The sequence below is a fragment of the Sander vitreus genome, chromosome 2, assembly GCF_031162955.1.
Source record: "Sander vitreus isolate 19-12246 chromosome 2, sanVit1, whole genome shotgun sequence".
Classification (NCBI taxonomy): domain Eukaryota; kingdom Metazoa; phylum Chordata; class Actinopteri; order Perciformes; family Percidae; genus Sander; species Sander vitreus.
This window is the reverse complement of record NC_135856.1, coordinates 14,521,676-14,543,903: the sequence shown is the minus strand read 5'-3', so window position 1 is coordinate 14,543,903 and position 22,228 is coordinate 14,521,676. Positions and strand designations below refer to the sequence as shown.

The 22,228-nt window shown below is 39.7% G+C and overlaps 1 protein-coding gene across 2 annotated transcripts in view; it reads right to left on the bottom strand.

Moving 5' to 3' along the window:
• helz (helicase with zinc finger) overlaps positions 1 to 22,228 on the bottom strand; it is a 59,891-nt gene that overhangs the window by 18,549 nt on the left and 19,114 nt on the right. Inside the window, exons 9-20 of one of the 2 annotated variants that reach the window (XM_078279296.1) lie at positions 21,661 to 21,768; positions 21,336 to 21,477; positions 20,954 to 21,109; positions 20,224 to 20,494; positions 17,902 to 18,028; positions 17,549 to 17,761; positions 15,658 to 15,788; positions 13,215 to 13,394; positions 10,245 to 10,346; positions 7,553 to 7,731; positions 2,246 to 2,364; positions 363 to 508 (exon numbers count right to left, since the gene is read on the bottom strand). In XM_078279296.1, the coding sequence (XP_078135422.1) occupies positions 363 to 508; positions 2,246 to 2,364; positions 7,553 to 7,731; positions 10,245 to 10,346; positions 13,215 to 13,394; positions 15,658 to 15,788; positions 17,549 to 17,761; positions 17,902 to 18,028; positions 20,224 to 20,494; positions 20,954 to 21,109; positions 21,336 to 21,477; positions 21,661 to 21,768 (1,874 nt within the window). The remainder of the gene's footprint in view (positions 1 to 362; positions 509 to 2,245; positions 2,365 to 7,552; positions 7,732 to 10,244; positions 10,347 to 13,214; positions 13,395 to 15,657; positions 15,789 to 17,548; positions 17,762 to 17,901; positions 18,029 to 20,223; positions 20,495 to 20,953; positions 21,110 to 21,335; positions 21,478 to 21,660; positions 21,769 to 22,228) is intronic. The other variant, XM_078279304.1, reaches the window with a different exon arrangement.

Genomic DNA, 22,228 nt, shown 5'->3' with positions numbered 1-22,228 from the left:
GTGTGTGTGTGTGTGTGTGTGTGTGTGTGTGTGTAGACAATGTTTGCCGCTGTAAACCTCTTTGTGTCTGCTAAAAATTCAAAGTGGAGTTCCAAGTTCATATTTAATCTTCTCACCAGTACCTGTAGCAATACACCTAAACCTGTGCAGCGCCTGGTGTTGTTTTGTCAAAGAGCTATTGTCAGCCCAAACATTTCCTTAATGACTCCAATTTCCTAGCTAGACAACCCAGGTCTGTCAATTCTTCACCTGTGTTTCCCCTTTTCCTCCTGACCCATTCCTCCCACCCCCTCTTCTCTCGAGTATTTCAGCCTCTCCTCCCACCGTTTCGACACAACACATTGTTGAGGGCTCACACCTACTTGATGATAGCTTCATGAGAGCGGTAGTTCTCGCACAGGAGGATGCGGCAAGGGTATTCAGGGGGGTAGTGCTCATACAGTCGGTCCAGCAGTGACACATGCAGGTTACGCTCCCGCGCAAACTCGCTGTACACAAATGGACTGAGCTGCAAATCGAGGGACACAAAATGGAGAGAGAGAAAGAGGTTGGGAGGGAGAGAAAAGTTAGTTTCAAAGCATGAACAAGGTAGTTTACCACATCATTACTTTTCCTTTCTATTCAAGTATGAATTTCAATGTGGTATACTGAATCAATTCCAAGGCTAACAAAGAGGTGTCAAACCATGTACCACACATGGATAAGGCACACAGCAGATGAAGGTCAAGTTTTTCATTTTACACCAAACGTTTGGTTGCCCCGGGCTCGATAGTCCCTGGAACAATCTTTTCAAAAAGAGCTATTATTTAGGTTGGATACTTGTTATTAAATTCAAATTACTTGAGAACTATGAGAACTATTCTTGTTTTGAGGAAGTTCCGATAAGTGAGTTGTTACTCCCATTGTGACCTGCAAGCACTTCCATCTGGTGCGTCTGCCAACAAACAAACAGACCTTGAGTTGCAGTGATTATAGTAGAATTTACTCGCAGTGTGTGAACATGCCAAATTCAATTTGGTTTGGAGTATATATGCAGTGGCCAGTCTTAGTTACACATCTGCTTCAATGTGGCACTGCTTGCAAGCCAAGTCAGAATAGCATTTGATTGTTTGGTATAATCAAACCACAGGTGGCATTTGATTCCTTATCTCTTGTAGGCAATAAATCAAATAAGTGAATAAATCAAACATAAAGCAGTAGCTCCTCCAATACCTATAACAGTCTTAACTATTTTAATGTGTATTATTCCTCTGGTCTGACAGTAGTGAGTAAGATTTGTGACCATGATCCCAATGTGCTTTGATTCAAACAAAGTTACACATTTGCAAAACTGCAAACACCCACAAAAACATGCAGACTCATTTTCCTTTTATCTTTAAACCACTGCCATGTACAATACAGCAATTCATCTTTTGTTTAAATCTTAATTCAAGCCTGACAGTTAGAGAAGGTCAGCTAGCTGTAATGAGGCCCCACGCAGTCAATAAGAAAGCAAACCATCAATAGAGGGCTTAGCCTTCACTGACTTGTCTTCTCTTCCACTGCTGAATAATGATTGTAAACTGTTATAGTGAGAGCAGACAGGAGAAACTGAGGAGACGGAGAATGATAAAGGGCAACATCCTTCCTTGGAGCACCTTCTTTCCTTGGAGTTACTAAGTTATTATATAGGAGAGAAGTGTGGAAGGAGAAACGTGTGAGACAAAGTGATTGAGAAAGAGACAAATGGATACACAGGTGGACCTTGTCTTTTAAATCCATTTTTATTTGCTCCGAGGAATATCAGAGAGGGATTGGGTAATTAAAGCAGCTTTTGCACATTAGACTCCTACCTCGGCTTCATCAGGTGCCTACTGGTAATCCTGTGCCACTGTCTAAATAATTCCTGATGTTGGCTTAGAAAGTTTGACTGTAAATTTATATGGCTGAAGTGGTCTCCGGAACCACAGTGCTACAGTTGCTGCTGTCTGTTCTTTTGTATTTTGAGTAAGAGTGGAGACTCATCCACAGCAAAGTGAAAATTGAGTTATTTCTTCTACTTGATGTCACAGCTACTAGCTGTGCCTGTATTGCATCCCTCCTTCTAAGTATTCTTTTGTTTGTTTGTTTTTTAGAATACACAGAAGGGTCTTTGTTTATCTGAGAGAATAAACCCAAGACCCTATAAAATGCAATTACATTATCTTGTAGTGAATAAGCAGCACAGAAACGCATTTTCTCCACTAGAGAAACTCTTCGTACTTACCTGCATATGGTCTCCAGCCAGCACAACACGGGTGTTCTTGCTAGCTAGAGCAAAAGGCATGATGGTTTCACACTCCATGGCCTGGGCCGCTTCGTCCAATAGGATATGAGTGAACAACCCTGCCAAGACAAATAGGACACCCACATCAACTTACTCAATAGTATTTTAAGTACATATATGCATGTATACAGTGTACTGCCCAAAAAAATGCACATTTGAGTATCCTCTTGAAATCATAAATGGGAACCCTTTTTCATCAAAGTTTACCAAAGAATAATACAAACGCACACCAAAAATAAGGAAAACAGTCCTAGAAGCCACAAAAATGGATTTTTATTTTTTTTAAATCTACAGTTCTTTTTACAATTTTGATATTGATGCTTGAAATCAGAGGCTCTCTTTCTAGCAGATAGGACCCATTAGCCATTTATCGTGGACCCACACTAAGTATCTCCTTGTGTCACTTTATCATAGCTATTAGTGTCCTAGCTTTTAGAGACTATAGCCTTCCATTTGTCCAAACTATGCCTTTTTAGCAATAATATTGCTTTTAAGTTATGTAAGGGAAATGTTAGGGGGCATTTTGGATTCAAAACTACAGGACAGAGAACTTGACAAAAGACGTGTCCCCTGTGCCATTCAGTGTTGAAATACTGCAGTAGCACTTACCTCAGAAGTCATTTGACAAGATACTGCTTAGATGAAAACGTATGTAGTGCATATTGTGATTATGATTTGGAAAGACATACTTTGGGAATTCATATATAAAACATTGCTATGTTGAGTACAAGACAACATTTTTTAAATTAAAGCCCAGTGAATCTAGTTAAATCAGATGATTCTTACCCATACCTAGTCATGTCAACATGTTTACCATTGTTACATTGGCACATTAATGAACAATATTTTTGTTCACTAGGGGCATTAAAAACCCTGCAGGCAGGCATTTTTTCTTCTCCTTTGTATAACCAGCCCAAACCAAAGGCAGGGTTTTATGGACGTTTTAAAAAGAGATTGAACAGTAGCCTAACCCTGATTCAAAAAGATCAAGCGGTGCTCGGCAGTATAGTGGGGTGGGTGGGGGGTTTGGGGATGAAACGGCATGGCAAATGAGTGCTGGAGCGGTGAAGAGAGATTGAATAAAAACCAGCAAACAGCCTGTGAAACCCGAGCACAATTTCCACAGGAAAGTATATGCAAATATCAAATGTGATGGTTGAAAACAACAAAATAGAGACAGGACTGTCAAAAAGTAAACAACAGAAACATGGGCTGACAAGAAAAAAGGTGGCGCAGTTTAATTTGAGGCAACATTCACTTCATTGTAATTGCCTTTGAACAAATGTCTGCAAAACATATTAATTTTCTCCAACTATAAAGCCTCAAACCAGTGTTCTCTCTAAACTGTGTGTACACATCATTGAAGGATATGCTAGCACTGTTCCCCCACTGTGTAGCTGATAAAAAGGCATTCACTTTTCTCTTTTATGTTTTTTCATACAGATTTGCAGAATGTTTGTTCCTAGTTTATTTTATATGCATTTAGATTCATTTTTCTTTTTCTGTGATTTTTACAGGAAATTCATTGTTTTGAAACTAATTAGTTGTATTTGAAATTGTTTTTAGTTAAGTTTATTTTAATGATTTTATTTTAAGCCATCCTTGATAAGCATTTTAGGCTTTTGGCCTCCCTTGCATATTATGTTATTTATATTGCTCTTTAATGTTTTTTTTATGTGCTATTAAAAAAATGAAAACAAAATGATGAGTATAATTGGGTTTATCTATTAGAGCTTGTGAAGTGAGAAATGTCCCTTTAGAGCTGTAAAGTGTTTTATGCTTTGAAGCTGATGGTGGTGTTGAATCCGTCTCAACTCTATTGCAGTATTGATGGAAAAAACAAAACAAAAAACGAATATTCAAATCCCCAAATTATAAATCGAATACCTACCCAATGAACAAATATCCGAATAGTCTAATATTCAGATCCAGCCCTATTGTTTTTCATCCCTACGTGGAATATTACTTGCTCAACAATACAGCCAAGTGGACTTGAAATCATGTAGATGTGCTGCCCTTATATCACACAGTAAATTATTAAGGTCAGACTCTTTTGTTGACTCCATCTCTACATTGTAGACAACAGGAGCCCTACTGCATCCTGCCTACTTGCTCTTTTACTTTACCAGGCAATGAAGGAGAGATAAGGAGGGAGGCAGAGATGGTCTTTATGAGCGCTATGTAGACAAAGAGAAGGAGCATGGTGCTTAAAGTTTCACCTGGGACATGGCTGCCCACTTTGGGGAACATTTCTCTAAACCAGAGGTCCAAATTACATTTCTGTAGCTGCTATCTGTCATTGAGATAATAATGGTGTTTGAATTTGGGAATGACAGTGGTAAAAGAAAGGAGGAGGGAGGGATAATAAGCAGAGGTGAAAGAGGTCAGAGGCACAGTGTTGCAAAAGTGATTTGGGGGACAGATGACTGTTTAATAATAAATGGCAGCTCCTACACCTCACACACCCAGTCTCTCACATTCTCCCTTTCACAGTCTCGTTCTGACCTTTTCACACTGTAAAAGTAATCTGTGGGTGTAAAAAGGTCTGTACAGATAATTCAAGCTTTGTAAATATCAGGTTTATAGGCTTTGTCAAACTCTGTCAAAGATTGTACTGCTTAGAGCAGGGTTGGGAAACTATTTTGGGTTATTGGGACATTGTTCTTGAGTGCATTCTAGTTACCTTGCACGACAGCTGGATTATTGCGATATCACGAGATCATGCAAGAATCGCGGGATCGCATATCACACGAAAATCCGAAGTAAGAAACACGAAGTAAATGTGTTTCTGTCTAAACAGCAGCGAACCAAACCAATCAGCATCCGGTGAGAAGCTACTGGCGGCTACGGGTGTGGTTTAGGTGTGCGTGATGCCCGCGACTGTTAGTTTCAAAACAACAATGGCGGACAGGATAGACAGATGGTTCAACCAATCCCCTGCCATGTATTATTTGAAAGTGTCTGGCCTTTTCCAAACAGTTTCCAATGAGAACTTCTCCGATGGTTCTGTGTAACAAACCACCTGGCTCGTCAGGTTAGTGTTCTGGTGCCTGCCACACAATGTGAACCCATTATGAGCCTAACTTAATTTCAGATAATAACATTCCTTTATTGACCACAGTATGAGCTATAGTCTTGAACCTTTATCAACAGGCTGCGAGATCCAGTAGCCTCCAGACAGCTCAATATTCACCTGTGCCCAAATATACATCTGCCAAAAAGGAAAAAAACAGCATCATCTTTGGAAGTGCACACGTCTCTCCTTTACCTTCAAATAAGCTCATTTAAAGTATTTCATTTCTAGAGTGGTTTATTTAACAAATTTAAGTTTTTTTGTGCTTAAGAAATAATTAAATGTCACATTCATTATAGATAATTGTATTATTCTCCTGTGACTGCCAAATTACAGTGATACAATTGATCCTAAACAGCAGCTGGCAGTATGCTAGACAAACACACAGAGCTACACTGCATGTCACCCCAGGACATCATCATCTTTTAAAAAAAAAAAAACAGACAGCTGAAGTCCATTCATGAATATAAGGTTCGCCTCTTCTGTGCTTTCGTCAAGAAAAAGGCAAAAAAAAAAAAACAACTGTGGCCAGAAAAATATATATTGTATGACAGTTTTGGAGTTGATGTGTAAACATCATGGACTGAATGTGAGGCTGTATTCGTTTCTTTTTCTACCTGATGTGGTGTGCAAAGGCTTTGTCCATTATTTGGGTTGAATTAGCCAGGAAACCACTTTCTACTATGAATGGACGCAGAAGAACATAGCTAAAGATGTCTGAGGGCACACCTATAGGTAGTCCACCTTACTTGGATGTGTTTAAATATAGGTGGACACCCACCCAACTGCACACATGAGCATGCCATAACATTTATGGGTCTTACTCCTGAAGATGGAATTAGTCTTTATGCAAAACTCTTATGCAAGCACACCAAACCATACACATTTCCACATGCCAGATCCCATATCTAGGCCATAAAGACACAGGAACATTAACAAACCAGACATATAATAGATTTTTTTGGGGCATCTGTGTGTTTAGGGTGGGGGATTTGTTATCGCTACTTAGTAGACTCGCTGTCTCCCAATTGGCTCGTTTTCTGGGGATTTTCATCACCGTCGAACGCCAGGAGAGCTGGAGAGATAAAACGTGGGAAGGAGGGCTAATGATGTAAAGTACATTAGAAACAGGCAGTGGTGTTCCCAAGCAACAGACAAAGCCCCCTCTGCTGACACATTAAAGTTGGTTGCTAGCCTGCAACGACAAACTGGTTTGTCTGCCATGTCTTTTATATTTTATATATTTAGAAATTTATAGTGTATGTATGTATGTATGTATATATATATATATATATATATATACATATATATATATATATATATATATATATATATACATATATATATACACACACACACACACACACACATATATATATACACACACACACACACACACAAACTCAGAAGGGCTGAAAAAGGTGACACCTTTGAGAGTGTGCAACCAGCTTTTAAAGTAAATTTAGAACAGATCAAAAATGTGTGATTAATTTGCGACTAATCGTAAGTTTACTATGGACAATCATGTGATATTTTAATCGATTGGCAGCCCTAATATATACACATATGCCATAATTTTATTTTCATTCAATTAACGTTACCAATTAACACGATAACAATGAGATAACCCAAATTTCTATTAACGTCACTAATTGTATTGACACGCGACCAACACACGCACGTTCTGTGATTTGGGCCGTTCCGTAGGGAAATCAGGAAGCAATGCAGCAGAAGTGCTCTGTAATTACATCCACGGGATCACCAAACGCGCCATCCGGCTCGCTGCGGCAGAGTGAAGCGCTGGTCTGATCTACGAGGAGACCCGCGGTGTGCCATCTCCTCCTAACACCGAGAACGCCAAGAGGAAGATGGTGACCATGGTGTAACGCTCTGAAGAGGCAGGGCCGCACCCTAATATTTTTTACTCATGTTGACACAAGGTGGTGATTACTGGTGGTGATACTATATTTATTTATATATATATATATATATATATTTTTTTTATTTATTTCCTACACTGCTGCTGTATAGTTATAATCTGTTGAAACCATGTGTTTAAACTGACATATTTATAGAAAAAGAGAATGAAAGCTGCTAAGGGAAATGGTTGTCCACCACAACCATCACTTTGCTACTACACTTGAAATGACTACATATCTTCTAATATGACTCACCGGGCTCCAAGTCAAGCTGGCAGAGGTATTGGGAGGTGCTGAGGGTGACCACCACCACGCGGTGCCTGAGGATGTCCTCCCTTGTGGGCATCTGGAAAGTGATGTGTGTGCTGGAGATGAGACAGTACTGCTGAACCAGTGGGTGAACCGTCTTCACCCAGCGGTTCCTGAAATATACCCTGGAGAGAGAGCGAGAGACAAAAGAAGAAACGTCAGGAGAGAGAAATACAACCCATGGAGGACAAGAGCAATTACTTTGTGAGTCTGAGGTTGTCCCCCTTCATATCTTATTTGGGTGTATAAACCTGCATTGTGAATTAAATAATGTTTTCTTCACATACATTGTTAAGGTAATTCAATTCACTTCACTTACCAATTACCTACATTTCCCAGAATTACTTTCATTCAGTAAAAGCGCACAACAGGACTTGTAGCTGCATGGTATTATTGCCCATTAAGAGCACACATTGACATCAATGCTATGGGTTTAATTATGAGTACAGATAAAACATGACTACAAAGAAGTAGCATTGTATTTCTGTCTGACCTCACTTCCTTTACAATTAAAATGGAACAACACTTTAGATTAGAGTATGCAACGCTTACCCTACTACTTCAGTCTTGGAGGAAACTCCTAAATCAACTAAATAGTTTCATGACCGGCTACAAATAATTTTTAAGACATATTTTGGCATAAACATCTTTTCTGTTTCACTCCACACAAGGCAAACTATAAAGAAACATCAAAAGGGTGTATCATAAAAGGTTTATAGTGAATAATTGTAATGATTTTAGGGAGGATTTTTAATACTTTAAGAAATGAAGAGGAAAAATACTATGCATGACTGCACATGACAGGAAGGAAGGGAAGCCCTTGCCTCCTTGGGATGTTGGTCAGTCTCTTTCTAAGGCACTAAATATTCAAACAGGGTCTTTATTCTTGACTGAGTCCACTCATCCCAAATAAGACAAGGGGGAGATAAGAGAGGAGGTTGCTACAGTGATTATGGAGGAATTTATACTGAAATCCATTGAAATCAGACTGCCCACTAATGTCAAACTAGTCATTTGATTGCCAATATGGTCCCTAGGCTTAACAAACTGGTCAAGGCAGGCAATGCTTTTCTGTCCTTTGTCTCTGGGGTTGCTGAAATGTGACTCAAAGTCACTGATGCAGTGTAAGGGAGTTGTGTGTATCCATGGGGTGGGTGGGTGGGTGTGTGTGTGTGTGTGTGTGTGTGTGTGTGTGTGTGTTTGCTGACCCCAGCTGTGGTTCTAAAAGCAGGACAGTTCTGGGGGTTACATCTCTAAAGGTAGCAAATGTCTGCCTGTCACTGCTGTGAGGCAAAAACAGTCCATCCATAGAACAATCTCTGTATAATATGGATGTATTATTCTGACTGCAGGCTTTCCAATAATTGTAATCCAGTTGATGTAGAGATGAGTGGGTGTCATGCAGGGGCTCTCCGGCTACAATGGTCTCAGCTGACAAATTCAAATTCTGGACCAAATGACAACGCAGATTACAATGCCTCATTTCGGTGCTACTTAAATGCCTGCGCTGCTCTCTGGTGTTCCGAAATGGACGCTTGAGGCAACAGAAGCAGCACTGCACGTGATGCTAGTTAACACTACATTTGGCAGCAGGTAACGCCAGCCTATCGTTAGCTTAAATACAGTTAAAATGCTCACGGCTAAACTGTGTAAAATATGGCTGTATTTTCCTTGAAAGGATTGGGATGGTTAACAGTCTGCAGCTAAAGACACAGAGTAGACTAGCTGCAACATGGCCACTGGCCCACTACCGCTGTTGGAGTTGTCGGAGAAACACAGAAAGGACTTAATGGTGTATTCAATTCAGGGCTCCAGACTGCGACCAAATGGTCGCATTTTGCGGCCAAAATTTGAGAGTGTGCGACTGAATTTTACATCCAGTCGCACATGTGCAACCAGTAAATTTGCCCCCTTTTTTACCGAAATTTCGGTACCTGAGAGCGCGTAAGCTCAAGCTTATCTGTCCTCAAGAGTTGCAATTGCAGGAGCCCTGCAATTGCAACTCTTAAGCTCATGGTGCATTCAAAGTTATTGTAAAATACCCTTCTGCCATCTAGTGGTATAAGTTATTGTTATAAGTTATTATTACATTATAAATAAATAGTTTAAATTTGACTATATGGCGTTGGCAATAAACAAGCTGTTGTTTGTCACCGGCTGTTTTGTGCTCTTCTTTTTCTTTTTTTAAGTATCAGTTCAGGCACTGTTTTAGCACCGGTATGGGAAAAAATCCAAATGATACCCAACCCTAGAACTGACCAGATCTGGGGCTTTAAATGGCTCACAGTAGACAAACTATGACTGCTTTAGGGCATGAATGTGTTTAACTCTAAGACAAAAGTGTGCTTTGGGGGGCTGTAGACCTAAAATGTGCCACTACAGGATGCGGCAAGTGTTAATTTTTTGTCAACTGGAGGTAAGTTAGGGTCTTAATGCCAATACAGTATATACTACTGCAGCTGCCAGAAAAACATGAGGACACAAAGTGTTAAAATATGCCTTCATAAGCTTAAGTTTCCTTTAAGGCACTATTGCATATTTTAACTGTTGTGCACAGTACGCACACATACACAAAGCACATAAAGCATGTTTCTGCCCGTAGGCGTTACGTCTTTATTAAGTAAGTTTGCTTTCATACCTGAGAGGTCTGGCATGTGGATTGCCTGCTTCGACGTAAGGATGGAGGTAATCCTTAATGTAAAGGTCGGCCGCACTGTTGGAGTGGGTGCAGATCAGGACCCTGTAGAGACAAAAGACAAACAAAGTCAGACGTAAAGCATGACACAGTTTCTGCGCTACTCAGTGGTAGAGATCTCAAAACCATGGCACATAAATCCAAAACTATCTGCTTGATTAGATACCACGAGAGGCAGGTATTAACATTTTTGTCGTTATTTGGGGGGAACTGACCCTTTAACCTGCCTTTATGGGCTGGTTCCCTTTAATTTGTATGACTGGAATACAAAAGTTTTTTTACGTCAAGCTGTACGTCAGATACAAAGCAAGTGAGAGAGATAAGGTCCATTATCCCATCAACACATTGTATTGTGCCAAAAGCTCAATATCAAATATTAATCTCTGATCAGACTGCCCAAAATGTATTTACAAAAAATGATCCGCTGCTCAACATGCTTTAAAATACATACATGCATACTGTACATACTATAAAACAAAAATAACAAGCAGTAAAGGAAACACAACTCCTCTTTATATTTATTCCACAACATGAAGATTTAAAGCAGTTACTTCAAGCCTAAATTACGATGATAGAGGGATAGCAGAGCCAGTTTTGTAAAACAGAGCTTTGCAAAGCTGTCTTTCAAGGTTCCCATTTAAACGTTGGTCAAACATCACAGCGACAGCGAGCATTGACCATTTACAATTACACATATTGGGTACACTTCGGTCTGGTCTATACAACGTCTTCATCATTTTAACAGTATGATGAGCAGGCAGCACTCGTCCACAGGGGTCACTCCCCCTTGTCTTGGCTTTTAAAATATCTATAATTCATCCTGAAGATAAAATATTAAACGTATACAAAGTGAAATGAGGAATGAATATTACATTGCTACACACGGATTGTCCTTTTACATTACATATATACAAGCCTGTCTCCCTTATTCAAACACAAAATGTTAGCTTCTGTTCAGGAGACACTGTCCGAAGGATTGCATTAATTATTCATTAAGACCAGGGAACCATTAATGTGCTATATTGCTTTGCTTCTAACACACTAAATTACATAATTTCCTGTAAGTATACACGAGAGAGCTAACTAATGATGAAAAATAACAATGGAACATCTTGCAATGTTTTATTGTTACGCAACACTGTGTGGCCCACTGAAGCAACATAACTTGATTGATCAGATTAGTGTTTGCATGAAAATGCATTCCGGCCCAAGGAAATGCGTTGATAATCAAACTAACCGTGTGCATCGACCACAAATGAATCCAAATGACCAGCACTCTTTGTCCTCGAGCGATGACACATGTACACTCTTAAGTATGCATGCCCACACAGTACACACACAGTAGGGCTTTGACTCCGAACTTCGCTATTCGAATATAATTTGAATATTTAAAAAAATATTGATATTCGAACAAATATTAGGCAGCCCTTAATATTCAAACCTGTTATGGGCATTGTTTTTTTGTAAATGTGTTTGCTTGTAAACGTTTTCAATTCAGATTCCGAGGCTTTTTCACGTATTTCAAAATGTAACTCTCGCTCGGCCGTAGCGTGGTAGCGTTGCATTTCCCCCCCCCCCGACTCCTTTCCTGGTTCGCCTTCTCCATAAACAACGTGAAATCAAGGAGAGGATTCACTTTTCCTGCTACAGATTTCCCACCGTGGTCAGAAAGCACAGGGGAGACACTTTGTTTCTCTAACTAGGACTCTAGAGTCGCTACTCGCTCTGAAGCTACCGGTAATCACCGTCACTCTCTCACTCTAACACACACACACACACACACACACACACACACACACAAGCGCAAAAGTATAAACATCAGACCACCTACGTAGGCTACGGTGAAATATCCAAACTTCCTGTTGAAAGCATACTGTTTGTGTTTAATCCAGGGTCTGACTTTTAATAAAAAAATTGTTGTGGCAGTGTGTTTTTCTTCTGAAAACATCATTGCACGCCTATTGCCTGATACACTGCCCTCTGGTGGACAGAACATATACGAAGTTTGATACCAATATAAGTCTTACTGAATTATTAAATTTACCATTAAATTAACTGATTTAATGGTCAAAATATTATTAATAAATATTCGAATAAATTCGAATATTAATAAACAAACAAACTTCAAATATGAGTTTGGGGCAAAAGTCAAAGCCCTAACACACAGTACACACACACACAGTACACACACACACACACACACACACACACACACCACAGCTTGACACTTCAGTGTCACTTTCACTTTTCTTGAACTTTTAATGGCAAACCCAAGGCTGCCACTGCCCTGGAGCTAAAACAGAGGCCACTGCACAGCCTAGCAACCCCTGCCAGATCAATCACACCTTCTGACTGACCTCCCTTGCCATCTGAAGCTTTTAAGAATGACGACAATTTTAAACACGCACGCACACATTTCTCTCCATCTTTACACCCAACACCTTTCAAGGGCCAGAAGGAAAGGGGAGAGTGCTCCCAGATATCAGTGCAAACTTGTAATTTCTGAAGAATAAAACAACAAACAAACCCAAAAGCAAATCACAAAGCGGCATTATTATGACAGTGATTTGCTTTATACAAATATAATTACAAATACATTACTGTATTGGCCAAAATCTAAGACTACCTTCATTATAAGAGAACCTCACCCTTCAGTTTAATGCCTTCTTTTGGATAAAGACTTTTTAAAGATGAAAAACATAAAACATGTAGGCTGAGTATTTATATGAAAGTATTGTCAAGTTTTATAAAAAATTAAGCAGATAAATAATCATATGTTGGGAGACAGAGAGAATGGAGGTTTAGGGTTTAAAATGCAGGTAAGGAATTGTAAAGGAAGTGCATATTTCCTGCTTGTTGCCAACAGAGGTCAAAAATGATGCAACATATGTTGAAACAAAAAAACAAACAGACCTGCTTTGGTCCTGGCGGAGGATGTGCTTGACAGCCTGTGCCAGGGTGAAGGTCTTGCCGGTGCCATAGGGCCCAATGATGAGGATTGGGGGCAGGGGAATAGTGACGGGTGTGGTGATGGCCAGGATGGCCTCTTTCTGCTTGGCATTCAGACGAGGATCCAGCTGCTCGTCCCACTGTCTGAGGGCAGAGGGAAGATGGGAGAATTATTAGAGGAATCATTACATTAACTTTTAATGAACTTACAGAATTAGGGGGATCAACCTCAGTAGGACAAAGATAAAGTGAGAAAGAAAAAGTATTGCAGAATAGCAGGAAATGTATGCACACACATACAGACTCAAAATGAAAACTAAGATGGGGTCACCAGGGAGAAGGTGGGGTGTCTGGGAATTAGATGTGAGTGGATGTAACAGCATAGAGGGAAAAATCAAAGATGCGTAAAGGCTGAAGGGAGGGAAACAACGGGGGGTAGGAAGTGGGTAAGAAGTGATGGGGGTTGAACAAAGGTCACTACCCAGTCAGTCCCTGAGCGTTTACATTATGCTCTATAGCTTGATAAGTCAGAAACACATAAATAAAGGCAACGTACACATCTCAGACTATAGACAAATAAGCTGTGCCTACCTATTGCAGCTCGTACTTTGAGGGTCTATCTTTCATTTCTTTCCATAACATACATGATTGTTTTGTCATTGTATTTTACAGACAACTTAATTAAGTTTGACAAATACAGCATTAAATAATTCGACAAAGTTAATTGCAGTTGAAGCAGTTTCCACATGAATGTGCAACAGGCATGAGTACCTTCTCACCACTAAAATAAAAAGTGGCAGCACTGTACAGATGACAAAATACTGTGAAGAGGAGCAGTCCATATTAACTAGTATACAGGAGTGGGTGCGTGTGTGCACGTGCATTTGTCTCCTAGCATCATTGTCCTCATTATGAGGACTGCATCCTCTAAAGCTGTGAATCCACTAACACCAATTGATTGAGCTCCAACTGCGACATAGTTTGAAGGCTGAGAGATATCTCGCTGTTTGTGTGTGTGTGTGTGTGTGTGTGTGTGTGTGTGTGTGTGTGTGTGTGTGTGTGTGTGTTTATAACAGAGCTGGATGGGTGAGATCAAGGGGTACTCTAAGGAGTGACGAAAACCCTATTTTATGCCAACTATACTTTCTCCACAAATGCAATCGAGGGTGAATCAACCTTCTCTCTACTCAAGATTAAAACACTGCATTTTGGCATCAAAACTAAGAAAACAAGATGTAAAGCTGAGACACTACTGCAAGCTGATAGTTCTGGTGAAGAATCTAACACCCAGGTGTTTGTCATTTGCCCTTACTTTAACATAACTAATTAGAACACATCTGGCTTAAGGTTATGAATACAAAAAAGTGAATGAAGTGCGATTGATATTTTTAATAATGATTGAAGCGGTAAGCCTATTTACACATTTTGCCATCATACAGGTTACTGATCGATGAAATAAAATGTGTTGCTATTAAGCTATTATACACTTGCCAAATCTAACACTGTTATTGGTCAAAACAAGGCACTAGGTATAATTTAAAATGGCTATCTGATGCCCATCTTGCCTTGTCCTTTTTTATGCAAAAGTTACAAAACTTTTAATCATAGCACCAAATGACCATTAAACATATGTAGGGTTGTATTGTTTCTCTGAATTGAGAAAATAGCCCATTAGTATCAACATGACATCAGTAAACTCCACACTGCTTAGGTCTAAATGTCATTTTCCTAATTACTAAGGTGAAAGATGTGGATAGGAATAGACAATATGGCCACTCACTGATGTTTAGAAAATGGTCACTGCTCTACCTTCGATTTGTCACCGTGTGTGCACATCAGTTATAAAATGACCATTAAGATGTGAAGACATTGAGATGTTAATGATGTATACTACTATGGCACAACCACAAACCAAGGTGCAATGCTTTTATTCACTATATACTTCATGGTTGAAGTGCCAAAGTGTGTCTTTATATTAAAACATACCGCTTTACGGCACCACCATGTCTGATGTTAAAATTCAAACACATCACACACATCTTCCCTCACATTTAAAATAATATAAATGGAAGTTGTTGATTGGCAGATCTCTAATATTTAGTGAAGTCTTCACTGTTCATCTGCAATATGAAGGAAGGTTCCCTCTTCCACACAGCAACATGAAACAGTCTGCCATGTGTGTAAAACAAAGTCAAACGTTACTCATCTATTTATTTATTTATATGGCATTTTCCCTCATTTCAAGGCAGTAATGTATCCCAGAGTTCCCATTGACTCACCATGCCCACAGGAGATGGAAACCATAATCAGAATAAAATATTGAGGGCTGCCTTTAACGTAAAACTAAGTTATGAATCGGCCCTCAACATTGACATGTGTGTGATTGTGTTCATGTTAAAATACACACCTGTTAGGGCTCCAAGGGATGGTGGGGACAAGGCCAATGTCAGGGAAAAGGATGTTATTTTCTTTGATGCGATCCAGGGCATAGTGCATCTCACAGAGTGGCAGTCTGTTCAGCTGGAACTGGAGCTCCACCTGACACAGAGGAAATGCCAAGAGTTTACTAAGCAGTCAATTCAATCAGCCCACTCGCCTATATCCATCTACAGGCCACGGATACTATGTTATGAGCAAAACACTGTAATTTAAGCAAATATTTCAATCAAAACCGTTCTTGTTAGGGTTGTATAATTTTGGATAAAATGGGAATCATTCAGTTTTGATCCCTGACCAACCTAACCTAAATATTGACAGTTCATTTGAATGATAAAATTAACAATATCCACTTATCAATAGTGTTATACATTTGGAACACATTGAGAATTGATGAAGGGGTACGTGAGTTCAGCTGGCTGTGGGTGTATAGACCAAAAAGGTTAGGAACCACTGTTATAGAGAACCCACAATTATCAAACATAGCGAATGAAATACATGAAATGTGTGCATTGTATCTATGAATAGTTTTAAAATACTTATAAGTACAATTGCTCAAATTAAATTATGTTCTACAAAAAACAATATATAAAAGGCAATTAGGACAGCACTCCAATGAATACTTTTTATTGCCACCAAACCAATCAAGACAACAATATTGCCAGCCGCTCTACAGCTAAATCAAGTTAAGTCTTAAGTCAACTTGAGCAAATTTAATTGTGTAGACAGGAGTTAAAAAAGACATACATACATGTGTCCACCTGTCAATATTACGGAAATAAAAGTGTCAAATTCTGCAAAAACTAGGTGCTTTCATGTGCTTCAGGTGCTATTGACCAATATCATCCACAAAGTGAATCATGGGGGTATCAACATCATGGAATGGAGATTTTTCCCAGTGAGAGGGACTGGGAGACTGGGCAGGACGGTAACACCTGCAACAACCCCACCAAAGTGTTGTTGCACAATTGTGTGCCATGTTTAGTTAGTACTGACCATGGCACAGCTGACAAGTTGTCCATTTTTACCTTGGTGTCTTGGGGAGCCTACATTTCTATTTAATCCCTTTGCTTAAAACAGTTTTATGTCATCACTAAGATTTTGTTTCCACTGCTGGAGGGCCTCGTCATCATGCTAACAGATACTGTCTCCTTACAGGTATACTGTAAAGTATGCAATGAAAATGAAAATCGGAAGGAGAGAAAAGAAATACACGAGATAAAAACTTTAACATTAAGTAGCAAAAAAGGGGCGAAAAGACAAAGCAAGAAAGTGAGCAACAATGAATACAAGGGCAGACAAGTCTGAGATATGCCAAAGTTAGAAGAGCATGAAACATCAAGGCAGTGTGAAATATTTTGAGAACCCACAGAGGTGAGATAGGGAAATTAAATTGCATCACGTAAGCAGGCAGAATCAGCGTATGCAGACGAATACGAAGATTATGCTCACACAGAGATAGGATAAGGGTTGTTTTGATAACTGTTAATACAACCACTTGCTTCATCTGCTGACGTAGGTAGAGTCAGCAGTGCTTACAGAGACACATAAGAACACACAGGTTTTCCTGGAAAGATGGTCCACCTCTGTCCTGCAACCTTTTGTTAAAATGCTAATCGGTATGTGAAACTTTAACCCTCCAAGTTTTTTCGAGGCCAAAGCATCAGGGTGGAGCGAATCCTGAAATGGATGCTAACTCAAATCTCTTAGTACAAAGACATTGGATGTGTTAAGAGATTATTCACCTGCCTTTTCCACTGCTGTCAATCCACCACTCCTATTTAATATATGGTTGTGACAGCAGGATAGGGACGCCTCATGCTTAAGCAAAGTGTCTACTTTTCCCTTGGTGCGAATTATACCTGTAATTCTCTGTCAGGTAGCAGCCCCAGCTCCTCACAGCAGTCCTTGCAGATCCTTAGGAAGATGTAGTCCTTGGTCTTCTCCTCGATCACAGCTTCGTAAACACGCTCTTTGACCCCAGGAGGCGGGTGGCTGCTGACCCCCTCACGGCCAAATGGCAGCAGCAGAACTGAATTTACCTTGGTCATCACTAGCCGTCCAGCCAATGTGTCCTGAGGTAAGGAAAAAGAAACTGTTCAGGAGAGCTAGCTAGCTGACACCTTGGGGCTCCAAGTGCCACAAATAAGTAGCTACAGTACTTAAGAGTGAAAAGGCAGAAACCAATGTTGTCAAAATCAACCAATCCAGTTACCTCAGAAAGTGTTTCAGTGAGTTTGAAGCGTGCAAAGAGCTGTCCATTCTGGGCATACTTTGCTCCAACAGAAATGCCTGTCAGCATGAAGCTGGTGACCAGCTGGAGATTCACTTTGATGTTAAACCTGGGGGGACAAACATGGACATTTGGTTATGCCGTTTCAGACCTCTAGCTTCAATGTAATTTTTTTTAATAAAAATCACAATATTGTTTTGTGGAATGTTATTGACAAACCAATGTAACAATATGTTCTCCTGTGACTGAGGCACATGTGTATCCTTCCTTTACTGCAGGGATTTTTATCCTGGTATTGTTCTGCTTTCTGGAAATTCAGTCTTTTGCTACATATTTATACATAGGTTGCTGTATATTCACACTCTTGCCAGTATTATACATTTTCTCTTAAGAAAAGCTTGTCTCGACCTATTAACCAAACAAGTCAGTGCATCAAAGTGGCGAAAGACCTGCTTGCCAACTGAAAATGCCTGGTTTCTTCTTAGTCCTACCACATTTCCAAGTTCATCATGCATGCATGCCTCAGGCATTTGAACATTCTCTAAACTTTGATTCACCACAGTGGTGCCATAATGACGTGCATACCATTTACTAATATTGGCAGCACACAACTTAAAAACAGCTATGCACGGTTATAGTGAGCACAGAGTGGTGATGGTGAGAAAGATGATCACTTTGAAGCCTGTCATCGCACTGTGCATACGCCAATGTGAATCACAAAAAAAATAAAATCATATTTACGGTCATTTTGTAAAAGCCTTAAACATTCTTCACAATGTAAAGTCACCTAAATAAAACCTTGTTAGTGAGGAACCTAAAAAGGAACTTAATTATTTTTGAGTCAGTCCTTTGAAGAAAAACAAGCATCGGCACAAAGCATATCGTGCACACATTGAGGGGGAAACCGAAGCACTTTTGGGTTCTTTCAGTTTCAGAATGTATTAGATTGGTCTCCGCTGTATTTGAAGTGATGAAATAGGAAGTAATATTGGTGATGAACGCTGATGGACGATTGACATACGCAGATAAGTTAACACATTCTATATTTGCAAACCAGTGGTGTTAAACAACCAAAGGCACATTTGAGGTTTTTGTTATGGTTTTGCATCAGTGATTAAACTAAGAGCAAAGACGAAAGCAGAGACATTTGTGTAGGGGGAGAGTCCACTGTACTCATATCACTGAATGTGGAATTAAGCATTTACTGTAATTTCACCTGTAATTAGCATCACACTTAGGTAACATTACATTCCTCATCTACCTCCAAGGTGAGGACACCGAAAGTGTGAGTCAATTTATGTGTGAGATACACCCCCCCCCCTCCAGACAGTCAATTTATGTGTGAGATACACCCCCCCCCAAGACAGACAGACAGACAGACAGACACACACACACACACACTGAAGGTCGAGCCTGACACCTTGTGGTGGGTTGACATCTCATAGCAAAACATTTATACCACTCAACCTCAGACAAGGTCCATACTGGTATGGCATTTCCTATATCCTATTTTTATAGGTTGAAGGTTAAATTAAATGTCAGTAGCTTGCATTAGTTCTTGCTGTCAACGCAGCACGGCTATTGTTTTAAATTAGCACCATAAATAGGACGCATCAGATGTGACTGTACATATTAGAGACACAGACACGCTTACAATTCTGTCATTACAGATTTATCATGTATTGGTGTTGCAACTAAGGATTTTACATTTTATTGCTTTGGCCTATTGTTTTCTCTCTTTTTTGTTTACAACATTCTAATTTTTACCAGATAGAAATATACTGACATACTTTGCAAGGGTTGGAATAATTAACTGGAGATGTTTCCATCAGTGGAGAATTAGGATCTGGTACACTTACCTACTTGATAACATTTAATATCACCAAGCAGGCTATTACTGACTCTACACTATTATCAACTTATTTTTTGCAGTCCACAGCAAATCCATACTAATTTTAGTCTGCATTAAACTTTTGTCATTTAATTGAAACAGTAACACATAGCTTGCAAATGCCTTGGCTAAAATTACCAGTTACACCAATGTTCGCCTGCTTCCTCAAATGAAGGCATTCCAAACTGATACTTTTTTGCCATATGCCTTAGAGCCTGAGCACCGACTTACCACAGATATACAAGTTTATATGTAGTTACATTTTATGTTAAGAATTTGCTAATATATTGTTTGTTGTCATTGTTTTTAATCTCTCACATCAATTAGTGTCATTCAGGCTTTATTATGTACAGTTATGGAAGATCTATTTTACTATCCGAGTAAGAAGAAACCACGGCAACTTGTATACTCACTTGCTAACTTCCTTATATTGTGCAATCTCTTCTATGTAGAGCAGGTCATGCAGTCGGGCCTGGTAGTTGTCTTTGGTCAGAGTCTTGTCCAGGACTGACTGGGTGAAGAGCTGGTCAGCCGACAGAGGGATCTGATAGCGGGAAAGAAGGCCACGCTCCAGTTCTGCCATCGTTTCATTAGGAGTGAATTCTACGATGGTCTTACAGGAAGAATCCCAGCGCTTTGCAGTGATCAAGAGCTGCTGCCTGGCTGCCATCAGGTGTTCAAGGTCTGGGAACAAAGGATAGACAGATGTTTATTGTTCCCAAAGGGGAAATTTGTTCATACAAAGTGTGCGTTATGTCTGCATCCAAAACAAAACTACATTTACATACTTAAGGACAAGAGGGTGGTTAACAGCATTTATTACTGTAAGTGCTTATTTAACCAATTGTGATCTTCACAAAAAGCAATTTCTTAAAATATTTAAAAACTAAAACCACTACAAATTGCGACATGCAAAAAAGCATACCTATCCAAAAATGACTGGAAAACAATCTATAACTTGACATTGATGTAAAACTGTGATCACTTTGAGACACAGTGCAATGGATTCCTGAATAGATAGTTTTAAATTAAAACAGTCGTGTCACTCCTTTATATTTTATATACGTTGACAAAACTTTTCGAAAACCTCTAGATGACCTTATTTTGCCTTTTGTTTGTTTGTTTTGATGCCTTTTAGCATACCTTCGATAGAGGCAGCATCCACCATGATCCGCTGCATCAGCACAGGTTCTGAGCCGAAGTCAAAAACAACGGTCTGTCGGAAGGTACCAAAGATTTCTGTGCTGAATCCCACTGCAACCTTGTAGAGACAGTGGTCCAGGCCATTGTCTGCTGCTACTGTCAGAACAACAAAGTTTTATATAAATGCAATTATCTTGCAATCTATTGTAGACAAAACAAAAGAGATGGAACAACGCAGGTTGAAATATCCACTTGCCTGAAAAAGTGTAGACATTTTTTAAATCAAAAACTGCAAACCAATACAAGATAGGGCCAATACATAACTAAACCCCAAAAAAAAACACCTTGTCTGGGATCTGTAGCTAATCTTAACAATACATACCTCCTGTTTCCTCTGCTGGAGTCCACTCTTGGCAGCCTTTGGGGAGGGCTTGAAGCCGGTCCCCAGCTGACACACCTGTGATGAAGAAGTGTGGTCGGTGGGCATCATAAAGCAGCGCAATGCGGTACAGCTTTCTAGCCGGCTAGTCAAGGAGAAAGAGAATCAGAACATTCACATAATCAAAAGATGATCAGGACCAATTAGCACTGGCAGGTGTGCAATGCAGAATATTGCCTTATTTTCAGTGTCGTACTGACAAATGATCTGGTTAGACAAAGACAATATTTGAGTATGTAGATGCTTGGTATTCAACATTTCATCCTACCTTGCACAAGAAGGAGAAGGTCCAGGAGTGGGAGGATTTTTTGGTGGTGACGGTAACAGAGAGGCTGGAGCTGGTTTCTACATTCACTCCTTCTAAATAGTCACTTAGCTAGGGAAAAAACACACAGATGGTTAGGCAGAATATATCACTGCAACTGTACTCCGAAATCTTTTGCAAGAAGTAGTCTGTCAAAAAGGATAGTTTGCTCCTGCTGTGCAAATATATAAGGGTTAATGCCTGACGAGGTAGCCATTATCAGGAATTAATGGACGACGGCGAGGCCAGAACGGTTGCTTTTGTCAAAGTCAATTAATTACCTGGTAAGGGACAAGTCTAAGGGCATCAACCCGCTTATACCATGGTAACTTGGAAAAAAAATGTTTAAGACCATTCTGTTTTTTTTAAACAATAACGGTTTTCCTGGTAACTTCTGAGGGTTTGACCAATACCTGGAACATCCATTTACCATCCCATAAGGTTCTTATGCAATGCAAACATTGTTCACTGCTCCAGTAAATAGGATGGACCCTAGATACAACTTGCAACACTTGGCAACAGGAAACATTCC